The following is a 17,333-nucleotide window of genomic DNA, read 5'->3' on the forward strand; positions in this document are numbered from 1 at the left end:
ATGTAAGGCTCGCTGATAGAAGAACTAAGGATTATGTAGGCTTTGTATGGCCCCTTCGTGACTCCTCCGCATTGTCTCAGACAATCTCCAAGCCAGAAACCTCGCCGTATGCATTATATGCCACGCCTCTGAAGTTCCACTCCGTAGACTTCTCCTGCGTACTGCCACTCTTATCTGTCGCCCGACTAAAGATTTTCACATCTTTCCCCTTCTCAACCTTCACCCGCGCCCTCCACAGCGTCCATGCCCACTTCAGCTCCACATCGTTCGCCTCTTCTCCCTCATAAGCCTTTACCAACTCAGCATCCATCCACGTTGCTCCGCCGTCAACGCTGACCTCAACCCTCACTATTGGCCCATCAGACCCACTCGGTAGTGCATACCCCTTCACCTCAACAGTTCCATCCGTGTGCCGGTGCACAACAGAGTCTGGTTTGGGAACACCGATGACGCTGTTGATGGGCATGTCTTGTAGCGCGCTAACTTTACCCCACCATTCCTCTGCCTTCTCTTTCGAATCCGCTTCTGGGGGTAGGATCTTGTAGTCGTGCTGCTGGTAGTAGCTCTCGCTCTCCGACATCTGAACTGTAATGCGATCAAGCCACTTCACGCTCCTCGCGCCCGCGATCCCTGGGGTGACGATTCTCACAGGTGCACCATGGTTTGGTGGAAGCGGTTTATCATTCATCTCAAGCGCTAGCAGAATCGAGCTCTCCGGGTCCATGGCGCGTGATAGTGGTATCGAAGCCCCGTAGAATACATCATCCTGCGTTGGGGTTTGGAAACATGAAAATGCGACATGTGCACCTTTCCGCTTTCCGTCATCGAGTTTGATACCGGCTTTTTGGAGCACGTCGCAGAGCAGTGGGCCAGTCCATTTACAGTTCATGACTGCGCCATCGAACCAGTCTATTCCGGAAACTTCCTTGAGCTTTGTACGCATGGTGTGCCGTCTGTTGCCGGCGCATTGGAGCGCGCATACCACGCTATGCTGGGGAAGGGATTTTAGGTCTGCTATTGAAAGTGAGATTTCGTTTTGGACGAGGCCGAATATGGAAACCCTGTGGGTGTTGGCGTCCAGGTGAGGGATTGGGCCATGGTTACGATCATAGCCCTCTGTTGTAATGAAGCTATACTACATGTTAGACTTGCCAAATTGAGACTGTGCAGGGAGAACGGAATGTACCTTGACACCAACCTCTCCAAGTCTGGCTCCCGATTCAAGGGCTCTTCAACAGAATAGTCCAGCTACGACAATGGTCAGCTACCGAACGACCCCTGCATACATTATGATTCCGCATTAGGAGAACTATGTCGCAAAATGGGTACGTACCTGAACCATGGTGATCTATAGTAGTTTGGCGGCGATGGCGTGATCGAGTGATGGAAGGGTTAGACGACGGGCGAGTGCTGGTTTTATGCAGGTTTAAGCGGAAGTGGGGGCGGGGTAGTCGCGGAGGATCTGGCAAACGGGGAAGCAACAGGTGTCACTCTATAGGAAGGTGTGTGGCAGGAACGGGTAGCTGCGGCTGATACAGCAAAAATGCAGCAATCGCAAGGGTCACAACGAGTTATTGTGCGCACCGTTGAGGTTTGGCGGATTTGAAGCAGGTGAGTCAAGCTGTGCAAGAAAAATATTGTACCTTGAGAAAAATTCGAGTCTAAGCGATAAGAATACAAGCAAAAGAATTCCCCCTACAATCGTCAACAACCACACAACCCCACGAGCAAATTATAGTCACATGTTTCTTAAAGGCTTTGATCTCCATCATCATCATAACATATATACGGTGGTTCGAATCAACACATTCCTACCCGATCCTCTGTCACCGACACGAAACTCTGTCAGGATTCCATGGACTATGCACTTTTCCGTCGCGCGTTAGACATTGGTGTAGACATGCAGATTGTGGTGTTTATGCAGCAGCCGACGACTATACCAACCAAGATGGTGAAAAGGGTAGAAAATGAGGCACCAGAATGAATGCACGTGGATCCCTTGAAGAAATCCCCATCAAGTTTGATGCAGACTTGCAGTGCGTACTAGGCTTCCCACTTGTCAGCACTAGACTTCGTTGCTGATAAGCTTACCAACATTAGCTCATCATCTCCTGTGTGTATAATACCTCACATCCCCGCTTATGAAAAGATACCTCGTCCTCTTCACGCAGTTGACCAGAGTGTAACATCCATACAGCATGGCGGACAATGACTCTCTAGGTGTTCAGCGCGGCAATTACAATTGGACTCTTCCCGGGCCACTTCTCCTTTTCCTTGGTCGCCTCGCCTGCATCCCGCTGCAGTACTCCATCATCGCCTACCATCCGTTGTCAATACTAGGGTTTTCCCGGCCACCCACAGGCGGATCAATAGTCCTGCCCTGCTTACCAGCACAGTGGGCTACGCAACCACTATCCCCGGTTGTCTTCCTCGCAATGACGACCGCGCTTGTCGCGAAACAAGGCATTTGGGTCTTAGGCATCGGAAATGAATACATGTCCATTCCCTTTGCAACATTTGGAGTGCTAGCCGACTTCAGTAAGTAGTGTTGTCAAACTGCATGTGAGCCAAAAACTAAATTCATACCTCAACCTATAGTCTATGAAGGCATTTCAGCGCTTGTATTCACCGGTGCGGCTGTCAATCCATTCTGGCGCCCTTCCTTCCTTTATGTTGGTGCCGCGATTCAAATGACTGCCGTACTGCTAGAACTCGCGGCCGAGCTGCACCGCAAGTCGTTCAAGTCCAAGGCAGAAAATAAAGGAAAGCTATACACGGATAAACATTGGGGACACTGCCGCCATCCCAATTTTGCGCTCAACGTTGTTTATGGGGCTGCGTTTGGTTTCGCGGCCGGAGGTCCCATTTATGCGATGTTGACGGGCGGGATGTATCTGAGCAACTTCACGCTGAATGCTATCAAGCCTAAGGAAGACTATCTGGCAAAGAAGTACGGGGAGCAGTGGGAGCAATACAAGAAGGATGTCAGGTGGAAACTGTTCCCAGGCATCTACTGAAATAGAACGGTCAACGCAACGTATAAATATTGAACCACAAGCTTACTTGTGCACACATTGGTCATTTACTTAACCACGCTAGAGTCTTATATTCGCTAGGTCATATATTGAATATGTGGTCAGGTACTATTCGTTGAGATAGTCTTATACCCAAGCGTGATGTAGTCTTGATGGAAAGGTACAAAAATTACTAACTAAAGGATTGCCAAACATGGATCTAGATACGATATAGGAGTGTCTGATATCTCTACACTAATGCTCACTTACTACCTACCACTTGCATCGCCTATGAATAAACAATAACAATAACCCAACGAATATCTTCCAATTTATTTGTCTAACGCATGTTTCCTTTCGGTCGACACTCTGGGACTATACACCTCATGATAAGCCGGCGGTCCATCAAGATCCTCATCGTCAACATCCACAGGTCCATCCATATTACCAACGAGACGCTGTGCTTCTTCATCCTGCATCTCAATATCCACTGCTCTCCCCTTCCCCTTATCCACACTATTTGCAGTCCACAGCGACACTTCTCGATGGCCCATCAAAAATGCAATCGGAATCTTAATACACTCCACAACGGCGTAGAGAACAATAAATACCAGCATAAATGGCATACAAGGTGTCCACAAGTAACGTCCATTGTTCAATTTATACGTGAGTCCTTTACCCCATCGCACCAGCACACCATCCACCAGTGTCCGGAGGAATGCGAAACTAGCGCATACGAAGGGTATGATGTTGAGGATGGTGATGACGTGCCAGTGTGGGGCAGGTATGTTGAGGAGACGCAAGCATCTGGCACTTATCGCTGGTGGCACTGTTGCCTCTCGAATGCGTATGATGAATGCGGTGAGGATGAGACCGAAAAGGAGGGTTGAACTTGCAAGACGATTTGCGCGGATGGAAGGGGATGGGTTATCGTAACAGCAGAAGGGAAACGTTGTTGGCTTTCCTTCTACTGGTGGTGCGTCCATTATCGTCTGGTCATCGCTGTTGGGCGTCGGCTGCGGTTCAACGTGTGGCTCAGATCGCGGTTTTGGTTGCTCGAGGACAGTCATAGCAGATAGTTCTACTCTGGAGTCTGTAGCAGATGGTACAGCCTCTTCGTCGTCCTTTTTATGAGTCTCAAAGCCACAGCAGGTCAATCTCGCATTAGAGAATACTTCCAGCAGTATCGCACCCCAAATTATAGCGAACGTGCAAAAGACCGTCTTACTCGACGGCATGTCCATCTCTAGATAGCCATACTTTTGCTGACATCTTGATATAAGCATTCCTGTTTCGAAGTCCATTTTGCAAGAGAAGAAAAGTCTCTAGTAGGAGGTACACAAGATTGAAAGTGAAAAAGTAGAAGGTTGCAGGTATCATAAGGTCATATGGCTATGTATACTTGCAGGTGGCTGTGTGAGGACGTACGTTTGATTACGGGACCGGGGTTCCAATACGAAAGCATGTTCCAAAAATTGGTGGCGCAGCGTTAGGCAACGGAACGCCTGATAATCAAGTTGACCGCAGCGGTCTGCCTCACCATCAGCACACATCACCACGCGGCTAATAAATCACAACACGAGGGAATCTCTTCGTCTTATTGTAAGAACTCCACAAAGGACGGGGTGAAGTACAGACAACCTTGTCTAGAATGCCAAAGTACGAGTGAGACATTTGCCGAATAGAATATCACGAAGTCAAAAGCACACTTATCTATCCAAACACCTCAACCATGAATCGGTACTCCACCTTCCTGCCCTCAGTCCGTGCTTTAGCTGTCATCTGCGAACATTGGTCTGCCAGCTGCTGTCCAATAACCGGCGGTCCGCAAAAGAACACACCGACTTTAACTTCGCCTCTCTTTCTGTCGTCTTTTTCGTTTACACGTTCGCTCAGGACTTTACACATATCAGTGTAGTGCTCCTCCAGGATCGCTCGCACATCCGGCCGTCCGAAATACGTTGGATTCACAAGCCCAGTGATTGGACTTTGCGGGCACTCATCCGTACGATGTTTTTCGAGCAGCCAGCGAAATACATGTTGAGAGATTTGCTTGCGTTTCTGGGTAACGTAAGTTTTTATGCGGATGTCGAGATGTGAGCGGTTGAGATCTTGGGTGCGAGATACTTCGTTCAGGAGGTCGGAGAACCAAAGCAGGTTGTTTTTGTCGCGCACCATCCAGTGGAAATCAACGCGACGATGATCTATATACGGAGAATGGCCTTTGGCAACCTCGTCGGAAGATTCGGTAGAGGTGTCACCGGATGTACCACGTTGGAGCTCGTGGTGTTGGAGGTCAGTTAGGACGCCAGAGAAAGGTGTCACGCCGATACCAGCGCTGTGAGCTATTAGTAATAGTATCTAGGAGACTAGTAAAACTCCTTACCCAAAAACCATGCTGTAGTTGTAGTCATAAAATCGTTGTGCTGGTGCACCAAAAGGTCCGTCGAGACCGATCTTGATCGTGGTTCGCCGACCGCGCTGTGCCATATCTCGAAGCTTGTTCGTCCAGTCACCATCAGCTTTGACATGGACTCCCATGGTATTATTGATGCAGGTCGAAACTGTAAATGGGTGCCACTGGAACCGGGATATTTGGGGTACCTGAACGAAGACATATTGGCCTGCTTTGTAGTCCCATGGACGATGTGTAGGCACTTGTGCTGTGATTGCGACTGTTTCCTCATCAAGGAGCTCAATATCAGCCACAATGGGGCGGAAGCCCAAGAAAAATCGCCAGCCGCGTTCGAAGATAACCAGAAGCGTAGGAAAAGCCAGCCAGTAGCCAAACATTGGCCACTGTAGAAGACCGGCGGTGCCATGCGCCATCATGAGACCAATGATAGGGAACATGAGGAAGTGTCCAAGCTGGAAAACTTCGTAGCTCCATTTTCGAATTTGAGGCATGCTCATGAACGCGAGTAGGTAGAAGCAGGCGAGAGATGTCATTCCAGTCCACCCTGGTACAGAGCGTACATAGTCCATGTACGAGCGTGGAACCCCGTCATGGCCGACTATCACAGCAACTGCATCCTGTCTGCTTGCCATGCTTCCAAAAACGAATGATCCGCCGAGGTGGCCAATGGCATGCAGTGTTGCAAAGAGTAGCGCAACAATGGACATTTTGATATGAAACGACTGGGATAAATCCCAGTTTATAAATCGTGAGATGAAGTAGAACCGCCGAAGGAAAGTCGAAAACCAGCGGGACATGGAAAGTATGAGGAAGAAGAATGTTGGGTAGAGCACACCCGCGCAAGTCTTCGATATGACCACTCCCCAACCGAACGCTGGTGTGTACTTTTCGTGTGTCACGTATTTTACTAGTTGCCAGACTCCGAATGCGATCATGAAGGCTAATACTAGGCCGAGAAATGCGATCTCGGGTCCTTTGACTGCCCAATAAGCGCGTGCCTGTCGATATATTGACATTTGCTTCAAGTAATCGTCCTCATCTTTTGCTTCTTTTCGATCCTGCTCCAACGACGGGATTTCCCAAGTCTTTACACATTTTGCGAAATCATCGCGTTTGATGTGGTCCTCCCGTGTTCCGATGACGCTTCTAAGGAACTCGTGTCGAGCTTCGTCGCTACGGGATCCATGGTGTAAATTGTGAGGTTGCGCCTTCGGTTGTATCTCTTTGTGAACCTCATCCAACTTGCGTTCCAGTTCCCAGTAATCCACGCTTCCGTTATTGTCATGATCCAAGTCGTCTATGAAATTGCTTATCTCTTCGTCTGTGAGGTACTGTTGCTGGGTCATCATATCATGTACGGCTATGATAAAGGTCGGCTTCCAGGTGAGGACATGCCACATGCGGCCAACTTGTTACCTTTATCCCTCTGGCTGGGATCACAACCCATTTGGTGCCATGTGGGCATACGTGTGCCCAGGCGTTATCTATTGGCAATGTTGAATGGGTAACCTACTTGTCGCCCAGAGAAAGGTCTCGACTGGACCTAACATGTCAAGAGCCTCAAGTCGGCTATCGGAGGGCTTTCCGCTTGCTCGATCCACTTATAGATGGCGGCCAAGGAGTCCGTCTCCTCCAACTACTGCGTGTATACGCAGCGCTATACATTTTAAGGTGCGGGATGGCAAGAGTCTGACGCTCCAAATTCGTAGCGAAACGCCAAAGTGGATGGAATGACTTAGAGAAATGACCGCCTGAGACCGGTTCTGTCGCCATTTCTCGCGTGACCAGAGCTCTCACAAAGGTAAATGTGCAGCGCAAGTCTAAGAAAGCCACCAAGTTAGTTGTTGTTTCCCCAAGATACTTGGTGCCTCTTGGCGTGGAAGAAGCGGCACTACTAGGGCTACGTCATCATTGCAACAGTAGTCTCGACGTCGATCCCTGACATGAAACGCCAATACTATAGCAGGGGTAGGCGTCTTCTCTATCGTGTGCTTCCTCATCGATGAATTCGGTCGCTGTTGACACCCTCAATGTACCGACTTCACCATGCGCGTGTGCCAATTCTTTTCGACCCAAGCAGGATCAGACGAAGCTAGAGGCGCCATCAACGTCATCGGCGATGAAAACAGAGACGCGCGGGCACTGCCATTGGCCTGAAAATGTGGCAATGGCGGAATCTTTGGGGGAATTGTCCTGATATTGCACAGATCGTATCCTCCCTTGCGTCTCTTCTTCACAAACCTCCTCTAGAGGCCTTCGACGAGTTGCAGAGCTTGCACGTTGCGACGAACGATGGCAAACCACAGCGACAGCAAAGGCGCATCGATACAAGTCATCCATCGCGATGAGCGCTCCTTCTTCATGTCGGTTGTGCAATTCGTGGTCCGGAGCCTACGCAAACCGCTGAGCAACCGCGAAGTCAAACACGAAAGCGGCTCAATCAAACTCACTCTATCGAAAGCCAAGCTCCAGATGCGCGCAATCAGTGAGCGAATCGTATGCGACATCCACATATACGACTACTTTCCGCTTGAGAAACCTACAAAAGACCCGAAAAAGCGCATATACTACTTTGCGGGCGGCAGTTGGCAGACTCCGCCCTCAGGGCAGCACTTTCGCATCTGCGCAAAGATGGCAAAGGCCATGCCCGACACCATCGTCTCGGTCGTCTCGATGCCTCTCGCGCCGAACAATCCTGCGCCGGAATCATTTCCAATGTGTCTCAAGCTCTATCGCGCGTTGATGGCTCAAGCAGATGAGGCCGGAGAACGTGTAATACTGGCAGGCGATTCATCAGGCTCGAATATTATACTAGCAATGACGTTGGAAGCATTGAGAGAGGATGATGATCAAGCACAGGTCGATGTCAAACACAGTCCGCATCCAACGGCTATCATGGCCATATGTCCTTCAACGGATCTCACACGCGACAACCCGGAAATTTGGAAGATCGCACCGAGAGACCCTCTCCTCACACCCGATATCATCAAGGGTACGGCAAAAGCCTGGTGCGGTGACTGGGACCCTACGGATCGCCGAGTCTCGCCCATCAATAATGATATCTCATTATTTGCACGAAAAGGCATTAACGTTCATGGCATAACTGCAGGCTGCGATGTCCTAAGCCCAGATGGGATCCTCTTCCGTGACAGATGTGCAAAAGAAGGTGTCAAGGGCCAATGGGCACATTGGGAGAACCAAATGCACTGCTTCATTTTGACTATGCCATTTGGATTGCCAGAGGCAGAAGAAGCTGTGCAATGGATAATCGACGTACTAAACAAGGAGTAGGACCGAGCTTGTTGATGTTCAACTTTTAATATATACCTCTTCCGTTTTGTTGTTGAAAGGTTCCTTTTGTACCTTTACTAGCTAAGTATTATCATCTGTGGTCACGCTCACGAGTCCTTTAGTCATAATCAAGAACCTGCCTTGTGAAGGCTCGGACCAAACACATCTTGTAATAATCTTGGATAAGAAATACCAAATTATCTAGAGAACCTTGCGCCGTGAGTGAAAGCCCCCTAGAATTACTTCAGCGGTTCAGGAACACTTTCATTTTTTGAGACAAGGCAAGAATTTAAAGTTCGATCAAATTCTCAGTCCAATCATAGAAGCGTTCTTGTAACCTGAACCACTAGGACTCAACTATTGGGACTGCTTTGATCACGCAAGCCCTGAAACAATCAATCATCTGCCCATGCCATGAGTGAGTATAAACTACCGTCTAATCCAGTAGCTGCATAGGACCGAAGACGGCCTCGCTTGACGCCTTCCCGTCAACGACCTGACTTCTCTCGTCGACCGAACTCCTTCGAACATATGGATCTGGACACGCGAAACCATATCTATCATTACATGATTTTCCCTCCATTGGTGAATCCTTACCTACTGGTACAACGGATTCGCAGCAGGCAGACGAGGAGGGTGCTTGCCAATTCTGGATTACTTTGCAAGAAAAAAAAGGACCAGCACGAGAAAGAAACAGGCCATACTCTTCGTCTCTCACGGCAGTTAACCTCCAAGCACACTCTATTCGGGTTGAAATAGTTTACGATTTGCGTATACGGACCCACCCTTTCCAACTGCCTCACTGCTTGCGCTGGGGAACAAAGGGAAGTTGCATCCTACTACGCCTAGGCTACTTATAGGCAGGTCACTCACACCACGGCGCCCTATCTCCCTCCCTCCAATCCCTCCCTATCGGTCGCCACATTAGCCATCCACTCAAATCATCTTCCAGCAACTCCTTCCATTTCTGGCCCCGCCCAGCCTTCTCCAAGTTCTCCAGGCTCCTCTGCAATTCTGGATCCGGAGGAATAATCTCGATACACCCAAGCCCGCACTTTTCATACGCGCCTCGCGCAGAGGCTAGAGAAGAAATAACGGTCTCGATTCCGAGTTCGTCGGCTTTGGCGGTGCCCCAGCGGATCAGGAGACGGCCTGCACCACGGTGGCGGTGTGAGGGGTGGACAACAATCGACAAAAGGTCTTGAGGCAAGTCAATTCGCATGAAATAGTAGAGTTACGGGATATGAGGTAAAGTAAAGGGAGAAGGAAGGAAGAATGTACACGTACCCATATGCTTCCTTGTAACCCTCTCCGCAATAAAGCCCCATAACCCATTAATAAACATCTCCGCAAACTCTCTCTCCTCGCTACCTTCTGCATGCCAGTGCGCTACCGTCTTCTCACCAGTAGACTTTTGCGGGTCGTTTATTGCCCAGGTCGCCCAGCCGATTATCTCACTGGTTGCTGTGTCTGTGACTTTGACCATGAAGTAGTCAGGATCGTGTTCTTCGAATTTCTTCGTGGCTTTCTCCTTTGCGTGTGCCAGCGACTCTTCACGTGTAGGGAAGGGAGGCCTGAAGTGCTTTAGTTGAGGATTGTAGGGTGTTCTCCAGGCATCGTAGTCCATGGGAATGATTTGGTCGAAATCCGAGGAGTCGGTTACGAGAGAGACAGTGAGAGGCATTTTTCAAGATTTCAAAAATATAACAATGGAATTGTAGGAAGCTGCTTTCCGAGTACTAAAAAGTAAAAGAAAAGACAGCCGAAATAAAGGTTAGACATCTTGTTCATACTTATATATATCTCACAGTGGGCCTCCCTCGTGTCTGCATATGTTGAGCGGGGGCCTAACGTGAACATGTTTGCATAACCCCGCAATCCGACATAGCCCCCAAAACTCATTGTAATATCTAGCTCGCGCGACACGCGCTGACAACCTGGAAAGTGGGTCCTTCTCATACACGTCGAGCACTCGGGTGGACTATACTCCGCCTACGCCAAGGCAGTCCGCGCTTTCAATCTCACCATCAGCGACGGCTTCTGCCACAGGACGAAAACCTTCTGATGCTCCCAATCCTGCGATTCACTCTCTAGCTCGAACTCAAAATGCCACACCAACCTCGCTAATATGGTGCGAATCTCAGCCCAGGCGAGGTTCTGCCCGATGCAGTTCCTTGGTCCGACGGAGAAAGGTTGGATTACAGAGCGCTTGTCGTCGGCATAGTCACCGTCGCCCAAGAATCTTTGTGGCGCATAGGTGTTTGGGTCCTTGAAGTTTCGCGATGATCGATATGCAGGGTATTGCGTGATTCCTAGGTGCGTGCCAGGAGGGATGAAAGTACCACAGATTGTGGCGCCTGGTTTCGGTACAAAGCGCGGGAGAAACGTTGGGACAGGTGGATACATTCGGAAGGTTTCTTGGATGATAGCATTCAGGATCTTAAGCTGACTCAGTGACGCGAAGGAGATTTGTGATTCGTCTTTGAAACTGTTTCGGAGCTCGTGGTGAAGTTTCGACATCCATTCGGGGTTCTTGAGGAGGTAGTAGATTGCACCGCTAAGGAGGGTAGCAGAGGTCTCACTACCAGCGATGATGAGGGTGCCACTTGTTTGCTTGATCTCGTCGACTGTCACGCCCTTCTCGCCGTTGTGCTTTTGGATGTAGCTTTTATTCGTTAGACCCGATTCTGGAGCTGAATGAAATTGCTCACCTTATGAAGTCCTTTCGATCACTCTCTTTTCCAAGCCTCCTAGCAACCCTATCTGCAGTGTAGGAATCATGCGCATGCCTTGCTTTCGCCAGTGCGGGAACGAACTGCAACAACGCCATGATTGGTGTCCCAATAATTGGATAGTCTTTCAGAAGGCGGATGCGACTGGCAACTCGCAGCTTACCGAACAAATTTGCAATCCAGGAGTTGTAGTCTTCTGCCTCCAACGAGCCAAACGACTCATCGAAGGTTAGATCTCCGGTGATGTCAAATGTAGTGAAGTTCAGCCATCGCATGATGTCGGCCGGCGTTTTAGACTCCTCCCGCTTGTGTAGTTTCTGGATCATGAGCGTGATGTAGGAATTGATGATTTCTTCTTGACTTCGCAAGGCCTGCTCTGAAAAGGCGTGATTTAGTGGACGACGAATGCGGGCGTGGTCTGCATTGTTGGCAGCTGCAACCGATTAGTGGTGTACGCTTGAGATTGGAATATAACACACAGATGATATCGAAAGGCTTGCCTTGCTGTTGTCGACCATAGTAGCGAAGATCTTTTGGCAAGGGCATAGTATTTCCATGGCCGTAGATGTCTAACGAAGGTTCATTAGCTTTCATGTCGGTTCTGTATCGAGAAGGCTACAGACCTCGCCATGCCTCAGGCTTAATGATAGAGAGCGTATTGGGATTGATTCTCACTATGTCCCCGTACTTTTCATGGAGCTTGTGCCAGTTGGTCGGAACATCTCCCGTCAAAACCTCGTAATGACTTGGGAAGAAGAATGCTGCGCGCAACTCCGGCCCTGGAAACTTCGCCAGAGGGTGGAAGTATATGTTATGCAGGACTCGAAAGACACAGTAGGTCAGGCACTACATATACTATTAGTGAAGAAATAAGTGTTTAAGAGGTTAGCTTACCGCTGCGAAAGAAGAAAGCACCAGCTGACCGAAAGAGACATTACTCAATGAACTTTCCATTGCCATTTATATGATGTTGAGGTCAGTTGCTGAGTCTTGTACCTTCTGAGAATGAACTTGGATTTATACCACTGGTGGTAGTCTCCCGTCGGCCTTGACTTGAGCCCGTTCCGTACACAGGCATTGTAGTCTCGCATTCTCATTCGCCGTTATACCTGACTTTGTATAGCTACAGACAACTCTAAGCTGCTCTGGGTAAGTAGCCTGTCTGACTGCATGATTAAGATGTGCGCACGGATGGTTGCGAGGCTTAGGTGGGTTTACGATCCAAGCTGATAGCTTCCCCCGCACATTTTGGCTCCAAGTTGCACCTGAACTCTCGTTCGTTTCTTATGAGTGATAAGCAATATAAGCTTTCAAAACGTCACATTTTCCGTAGCTCATCTCCTCCTTCCTCTTGCACAGTCCAGCTCTTCTCCAAACTACTGTTCACTATTACATTCATATTTCATGGCAGGACCAGTGTATCGATAGTACTATAGTGTGAAGAAGCGATTTACAGTAACATGGAGTGTTTGTCGGTGAAAGGAGTGCTTACTACCGACGGAAGACGGGTATGAATAGAAGGCCGACTTCCGGTGTTCCTATGAACGAAATAACCAATGTTTGAAACTCCTGCTCTTAAACTTGCAGCTTGCGTCAGATGCCGGAGGACGGCGTAAAAGTGATACTACTGTCGGAGGTGCAATGGAGTCGCAGATGCCAGAGGCCCAAGCTCCACCGAGGTACAAGCTCCCGCTCCCCGCAATCACCATCATCCCATCTCGCGCAATGTGACATTAGCCAACAAGACTAGGCTCCCTTAAACGGGCTCAAAACTTCCCTTCCTTCACCCTCAAAAACCTAGTACGACTACCGTAGCCCACCATGCTACTCCTCGGTCTCACAGGCTCGATCGCAACCGGCAAATCCACCGTCTCATCCCTCCTCTCCAAACCCCCATACTCGCTCCCCATAATCGACGCCGACCTCATCGCGCGCCAAGTCGTCGAGCCCGGCACAGCAGGCTACAATGCCATCGTCAAGTACTTCTCGCCCACAACACCAGATCTGCTCCTCCCGGATGCGACGCCAAAAGGGCAACCGTTGAACCGGCCCGCGCTGGGGAGACGAGTCTTCGGTGGCGGAGAAGAGAAGGAGCGGGACAGGAAGATGCTGAACAGCATCGTACACCCCGCGGTGAGGAAGGAGATGTACAGACAAATGGTATGGGCGTACCTGAAGGGCAACTGGGCTGTGGTCTTGGATGTGCCCCTGCTCTTCGAGTCTGGCTGGGAACGGTACTGCGGCACTATCCTCGTCGTCGGCGTCACGGACCCTAGCATTCAGATTAATCGCCTGCGAAGTCGCGATGCTCATCTCACGGAGGAAGATGCGCGGAATCGCGTCATGAGCCAGGGCGATGTGCGTGAGAAAGCGGAACGGTGTTTAAGGAGAGGGCCTGGACGGGGCGTGGTCGTGTGGAACGATCATGATAGGAGTCACCTGGAGAAAGAGATTCAGACGGTCATGCAGGATGTTAGAGGGCGGACCCCGAGCTGGTGGACGTTTTTGTGCTGGGTTTGTCCACCGCTGGGGGCGTTGGCGGGGCTGGCGAGCTGGTATCGGATGCGGAAAGTGCAGTTGCAGTGGGAGAGCGAGAAGAAGAGGGAGAAGGCGAAGCTGTGAGCCCACACGTATGCGAGTTTGAGTGTTTTATTTGCTTCCGGCTGGTTCTGGTGTTTGCGAAGGTGCGCATAGATATCCTAGCAATTGGCAGCACGGGTGCTGTGTCACGGTAAACATTTCTCTCTCAGTCCCTCATCTATATGTCTTGCATATGTCACGAAGACCTGCGCTTTTCATACTGCACACTCTTATCGTCGGCCGTTGAAGTTTCCACCTTCACTCTCTTTCACCTCCGGTCCGGAAGTGATGCCGTGAAGTACCGTTTCAACCCACAGACGTTGCTTCATCCGCTCCAGCACCCGTAAGACATCAAGGCAGAAACACTTTGCTCGCCCTGCCTATCCCCTCAAACCATTTCGTCTTCTCCACAACAGCGACATGAGCGCCATAACACCACCCTCCTTCGTCGACGACGGCGGCTCATTCACCAAACGCATACCCCACAGCCTCGACCCCAGGCATGTAGCGCACTGGATTGATGCCACCGGCTCGGATACTTCAGGCTACACGGGCAGCTTCATTGATGACGGCGCGGACATGCTTCTCCCTCACAATGCCGCGCCGGGCTTTGGCCAGATCGACCCGCGATTCTACATGCAGCGTAAGAGGAAAGAAGGCGGTAAAGAAGAGGTGTGGAACGACGACGTGCAAAAAGCAGTCAGTGGAGATATTCAGCGTAATTTGGCCAAGGTGAGGGGTCTGGGGGGTCTGGAGGTGAAGAGGCATGGGAGGGGTGCACAAGGAGGCGAGAAGAAAAACAAGGAGAAGGAGAAGGACACCGTGAAGATAGTCATGCCCCCAACATGGGGAACTTTTGTGATCAAAACGGACGACGGGAGAGTCATCATTGTCGATCGCGAGGGGGAATTCGACTCTGGACCGCAGAAAGCTACGAGTGAGCGACCAGCCATGTGGGTCAAGGCAGCTTCTAGCATCGAAATGCCATCACCGACTGCAGTGTCGATGCCTCCGTCTCCGCCCAAACACCGTACTTCTCATTCTTCTGAGGAGCGCAGGAAACGAACAGACAAAAGGCATAGCCACGAACACAAGCATCGGAAATCGCACCACAAGCACCGCATCTCACCACGGCTCAAGGCGCTAACACCCATTCAAGAGTCGGAGTACGAAGAGCAGGGCCAACCTTCTGCCGAAGAGGACGCCCCATCCCCTACCCTATTTCTCATGACTGGTGGCGCGAGCGGGTGGCCTTCTCGGACGGCAACGTCAGTTGCGACACCAGCTGGCTCAGCGCCTGAACGATATGACTCTCCGGGTTTAAATTCGCTGGTCAAGTCTAGATCGCATATACGTGTGCCACCTGGGGGATGGTTGTCTCCGCCGGAGTCTCTAGTCAAGAGCGTCGCGGCATCAGAGCAGTCCTGGGTCGGCAATGGGTTTGAACAGGCGTGGGAAGGAGATAGATCGCCACGGTTAGAGAGGAGCGAAACGTCACATCGATCCCACACGAGTGAGAAGTCACATAGATCACACAAGTCACAGAAGTCACAGAAACAAAACTTGGACAATGTGTCTACGAGATCGTATTCGACATATAGGGCTCCTACCGTTGAAGATGCACCTGATACCTCGTCGGAGGAAAAGAGGGGATATGCGAAGATGACATGGGGTGGCAGCGTCAAGAGCAACAGTGTGAAGGATTGGGGTGGTAGCCTGAAGAGTGGGACAGCTGTAGATGAGAAGTTTACACATAGTCCAGCCGCGAGCCAGCTAGATTGGGGCGGTGATGATGGGAGAAGTGAGACGAGCTGGGACGGGTATGAAAGAGTCAAAACGGTCAGCGAAGCCAGCGTTGCGGGGACGGGAAGTGAACGAAGCTCTCTGGGTAGTCATGGTAGTCGAACAAGCCACGCACACAGCGAGCGAAGAAGCCAGGCCAGTCGGCAGAGCTGGGGTAGTGAAAAGGCACGCGTCGATGATGACGGGTGGGGAGGAAGCCAGAAGAGGAGCGATGGCGGCTGGGGAAGCAGCAAGCGCGGCAGCGAGAGAAGCTGGAAAGAACGCCAGGCTGTGAGTGAAGCAAAGGGGAGCAAGTATGCGAATGGATACGACGAGGATAACGAGACATATCTCAACGAGAACTGGGGTGGGACGCCGGTGCGTGTGGGCAAGAGGCGGATGAGGGTTGCTGGTTGGGAGTGAGAGATACAGTTGCAGCACGATCATGCAAAGGGGCTATAGAATAGTATATGAACACCAGGAAAGCCAAATCTAAACCTACCAACAAAACCTCAGCATGGCGTGCATGAGCAAGCAAACTCGCGTGCATGCTGCCTCGTCGCGGTCCTCGAAGTAGAAGGGCAGGTTACATGCATATAGGCAATAAATAATATGCAGTATGCACCTACGCGTCGAAACGCCCGCCGCCCTGCTGCAAACCACCACACGTACGAGGCAATCAATCCTCGAAGGAACCAGCACATCTCTTGCATCATATACCACCACCCCGCCCCCAACCACCAGCACTCGACCAACAACCATCGCTCTGTGCAACCCATCGACGTGACTAAAACGCACCAGAGCCTCATGAAGCGCTTCTACTACCCTGGCAGTGCCGCAAGTCCTGCACCGCCTAGGATGTCGCGCTGCAAACTCGCGTTCACCTTTCGCACCGCGACCGCGTGCGTGCGTGCGTTTGGGGATTAGTACGCGCAACCTCGCCTCGCATATGCACACCCAAGGAAAGCCTAGAAAGCCTAAAGACGGCCGCCAGCCAGTCAGTCTAGTCGCATAGACGGGGCAGAAACTGGTTTTCGAGTCGTGTATCCCTGCGGAACTTGTGTGTTGCCGGTGGGGGGTGGGTGGAGACGCGAAATCCCCGTCCCGTACCGCAAGGAGGAGGGAGGGAGGGAGAGAAGACGCGCTATAGATGGGGTTTGGCGGACGCGTTGAGTGGTTCCAGGTGGTGGGACGACTAGACTAGACGGGGGGTCCCACCGGCTATGGCGAATTGATATACTCTCCCGTCTGCGCCCAGCTGCCATAGCTCCCTTGTTGCACTCCTCCGCACCCTCTCTCTCTCTTCACTTCTACGCTGCTCGGGCTTTGTTGGTGTGTTCGACATTGCGAGTTTGCCTCTTTCTTTCCAAGAAAAGGTTGTTGCTTGCTGCTACCATATACCGAGTTGTTGTTTGTGTTGTGACGAGACGAGTTTCGCGTTTCAAAGACACGTCTGTCCGCCTAGCTTCCCTCCCCACTATCATCGTCTACGCAGTCAGCTCGTTCGACACCTTTCCA

The 17,333-nt window shown here is 50.8% G+C and overlaps 9 protein-coding genes across 9 annotated transcripts; 4 read left to right on the forward strand and 5 right to left on the reverse strand.

Annotated features, from left to right (window-relative positions):
• Nucleotides 1-76: 76 nt before the first annotated feature.
• K460DRAFT_403220 (sulfite oxidase-like protein) lies at nucleotides 77-1,342 on the reverse strand (the record flags this gene model as incomplete). Its single annotated transcript, XM_040936606.1, has 3 exons — nucleotides 77-1,130; nucleotides 1,187-1,248; nucleotides 1,334-1,342. The coding sequence occupies 3 exons, from the start codon at nucleotides 1,340-1,342 to the stop codon at nucleotides 77-79; spliced, it is 1,125 nt and encodes a 374-aa protein (XP_040790468.1).
• An 856-nt stretch (nucleotides 1,343-2,198) lies between these two features.
• On the forward strand, nucleotides 2,199-3,017 carry K460DRAFT_278617 (uncharacterized protein; the record flags this gene model as incomplete). The annotated part of the gene is made up of 2 exons (XM_040928271.1): nucleotides 2,199-2,538; nucleotides 2,599-3,017. 2 exons carry the CDS (start codon nucleotides 2,199-2,201, stop codon nucleotides 3,015-3,017), a joined length of 759 nt encoding a protein of 252 aa, XP_040790469.1.
• Nucleotides 3,018-3,346: 329 nt separating this feature from the next.
• Nucleotides 3,347-4,318, reverse strand: K460DRAFT_403222 (uncharacterized protein; the record flags this gene model as incomplete). The annotated part of the gene is made up of 1 exon (XM_040936607.1): nucleotides 3,347-4,318. The coding sequence occupies one exon, from the start codon at nucleotides 4,316-4,318 to the stop codon at nucleotides 3,347-3,349; it is 972 nt and encodes a 323-aa protein (XP_040790470.1).
• Nucleotides 4,319-4,727: 409 nt separating this feature from the next.
• Nucleotides 4,728-6,776, reverse strand: K460DRAFT_279063 (uncharacterized protein; the record flags this gene model as incomplete). The annotated part of the gene is made up of 2 exons (XM_040928301.1): nucleotides 4,728-5,352; nucleotides 5,401-6,776. The coding sequence occupies 2 exons, from the start codon at nucleotides 6,774-6,776 to the stop codon at nucleotides 4,728-4,730; spliced, it is 2,001 nt and encodes a 666-aa protein (XP_040790471.1).
• Nucleotides 6,777-7,722: 946 nt separating this feature from the next.
• K460DRAFT_278682 (alpha/beta-hydrolase) lies at nucleotides 7,723-8,721 on the forward strand (the record flags this gene model as incomplete). Its single annotated transcript, XM_040928276.1, has 1 exon — nucleotides 7,723-8,721. One exon carries the CDS (start codon nucleotides 7,723-7,725, stop codon nucleotides 8,719-8,721), a length of 999 nt encoding a protein of 332 aa, XP_040790472.1.
• Nucleotides 8,722-9,586: 865 nt separating this feature from the next.
• On the reverse strand, nucleotides 9,587-10,449 carry K460DRAFT_393128 (uncharacterized protein; the record flags this gene model as incomplete). The annotated part of the gene is made up of 2 exons (XM_040935926.1): nucleotides 10,009-10,449; nucleotides 9,587-9,921 (listed from the first exon to the last, which is right to left on the reverse strand). The coding sequence occupies exons 1-2, from the start codon at nucleotides 10,403-10,405 to the stop codon at nucleotides 9,587-9,589; spliced, it is 732 nt and encodes a 243-aa protein (XP_040790473.1). The 5' UTR covers nucleotides 10,406-10,449.
• A 264-nt stretch (nucleotides 10,450-10,713) lies between these two features.
• K460DRAFT_374874 (benzoate 4-monooxygenase cytochrome P450) lies at nucleotides 10,714-12,413 on the reverse strand (the record flags this gene model as incomplete). The annotated part of the gene is made up of 5 exons (XM_040934709.1): nucleotides 10,714-11,386; nucleotides 11,433-11,886; nucleotides 11,969-12,022; nucleotides 12,077-12,299; nucleotides 12,348-12,413. The coding sequence occupies 5 exons, from the start codon at nucleotides 12,411-12,413 to the stop codon at nucleotides 10,714-10,716; spliced, it is 1,470 nt and encodes a 489-aa protein (XP_040790474.1).
• A 464-nt stretch (nucleotides 12,414-12,877) lies between these two features.
• On the forward strand, nucleotides 12,878-14,215 carry K460DRAFT_65377 (CoaE-domain-containing protein). The gene is made up of 2 exons (XM_040938596.1): nucleotides 12,878-13,132; nucleotides 13,204-14,215. Exon 2 carries the CDS (start codon nucleotides 13,275-13,277, stop codon nucleotides 14,073-14,075), a length of 801 nt encoding a protein of 266 aa, XP_040790475.1. The 5' UTR covers nucleotides 12,878-13,132; nucleotides 13,204-13,274; the 3' UTR covers nucleotides 14,076-14,215.
• Nucleotides 14,216-14,333: 118 nt separating this feature from the next.
• Nucleotides 14,334-16,238, forward strand: K460DRAFT_279361 (uncharacterized protein; the record flags this gene model as incomplete). Its single annotated transcript, XM_040928326.1, has 1 exon — nucleotides 14,334-16,238. A coding segment is annotated over one exon (1,905 nt), but the record flags the coding sequence as incomplete, so codon positions are not given.
• Between the last annotated feature and the right edge of the window lie 1,095 nt (nucleotides 16,239-17,333).

This window comes from Cucurbitaria berberidis, assembly GCF_010015615.1.
Source record: "Cucurbitaria berberidis CBS 394.84 unplaced genomic scaffold K460scaffold_2, whole genome shotgun sequence".
Lineage (NCBI taxonomy): Eukaryota > Fungi > Ascomycota > Dothideomycetes > Pleosporales > Cucurbitariaceae > Cucurbitaria > Cucurbitaria berberidis.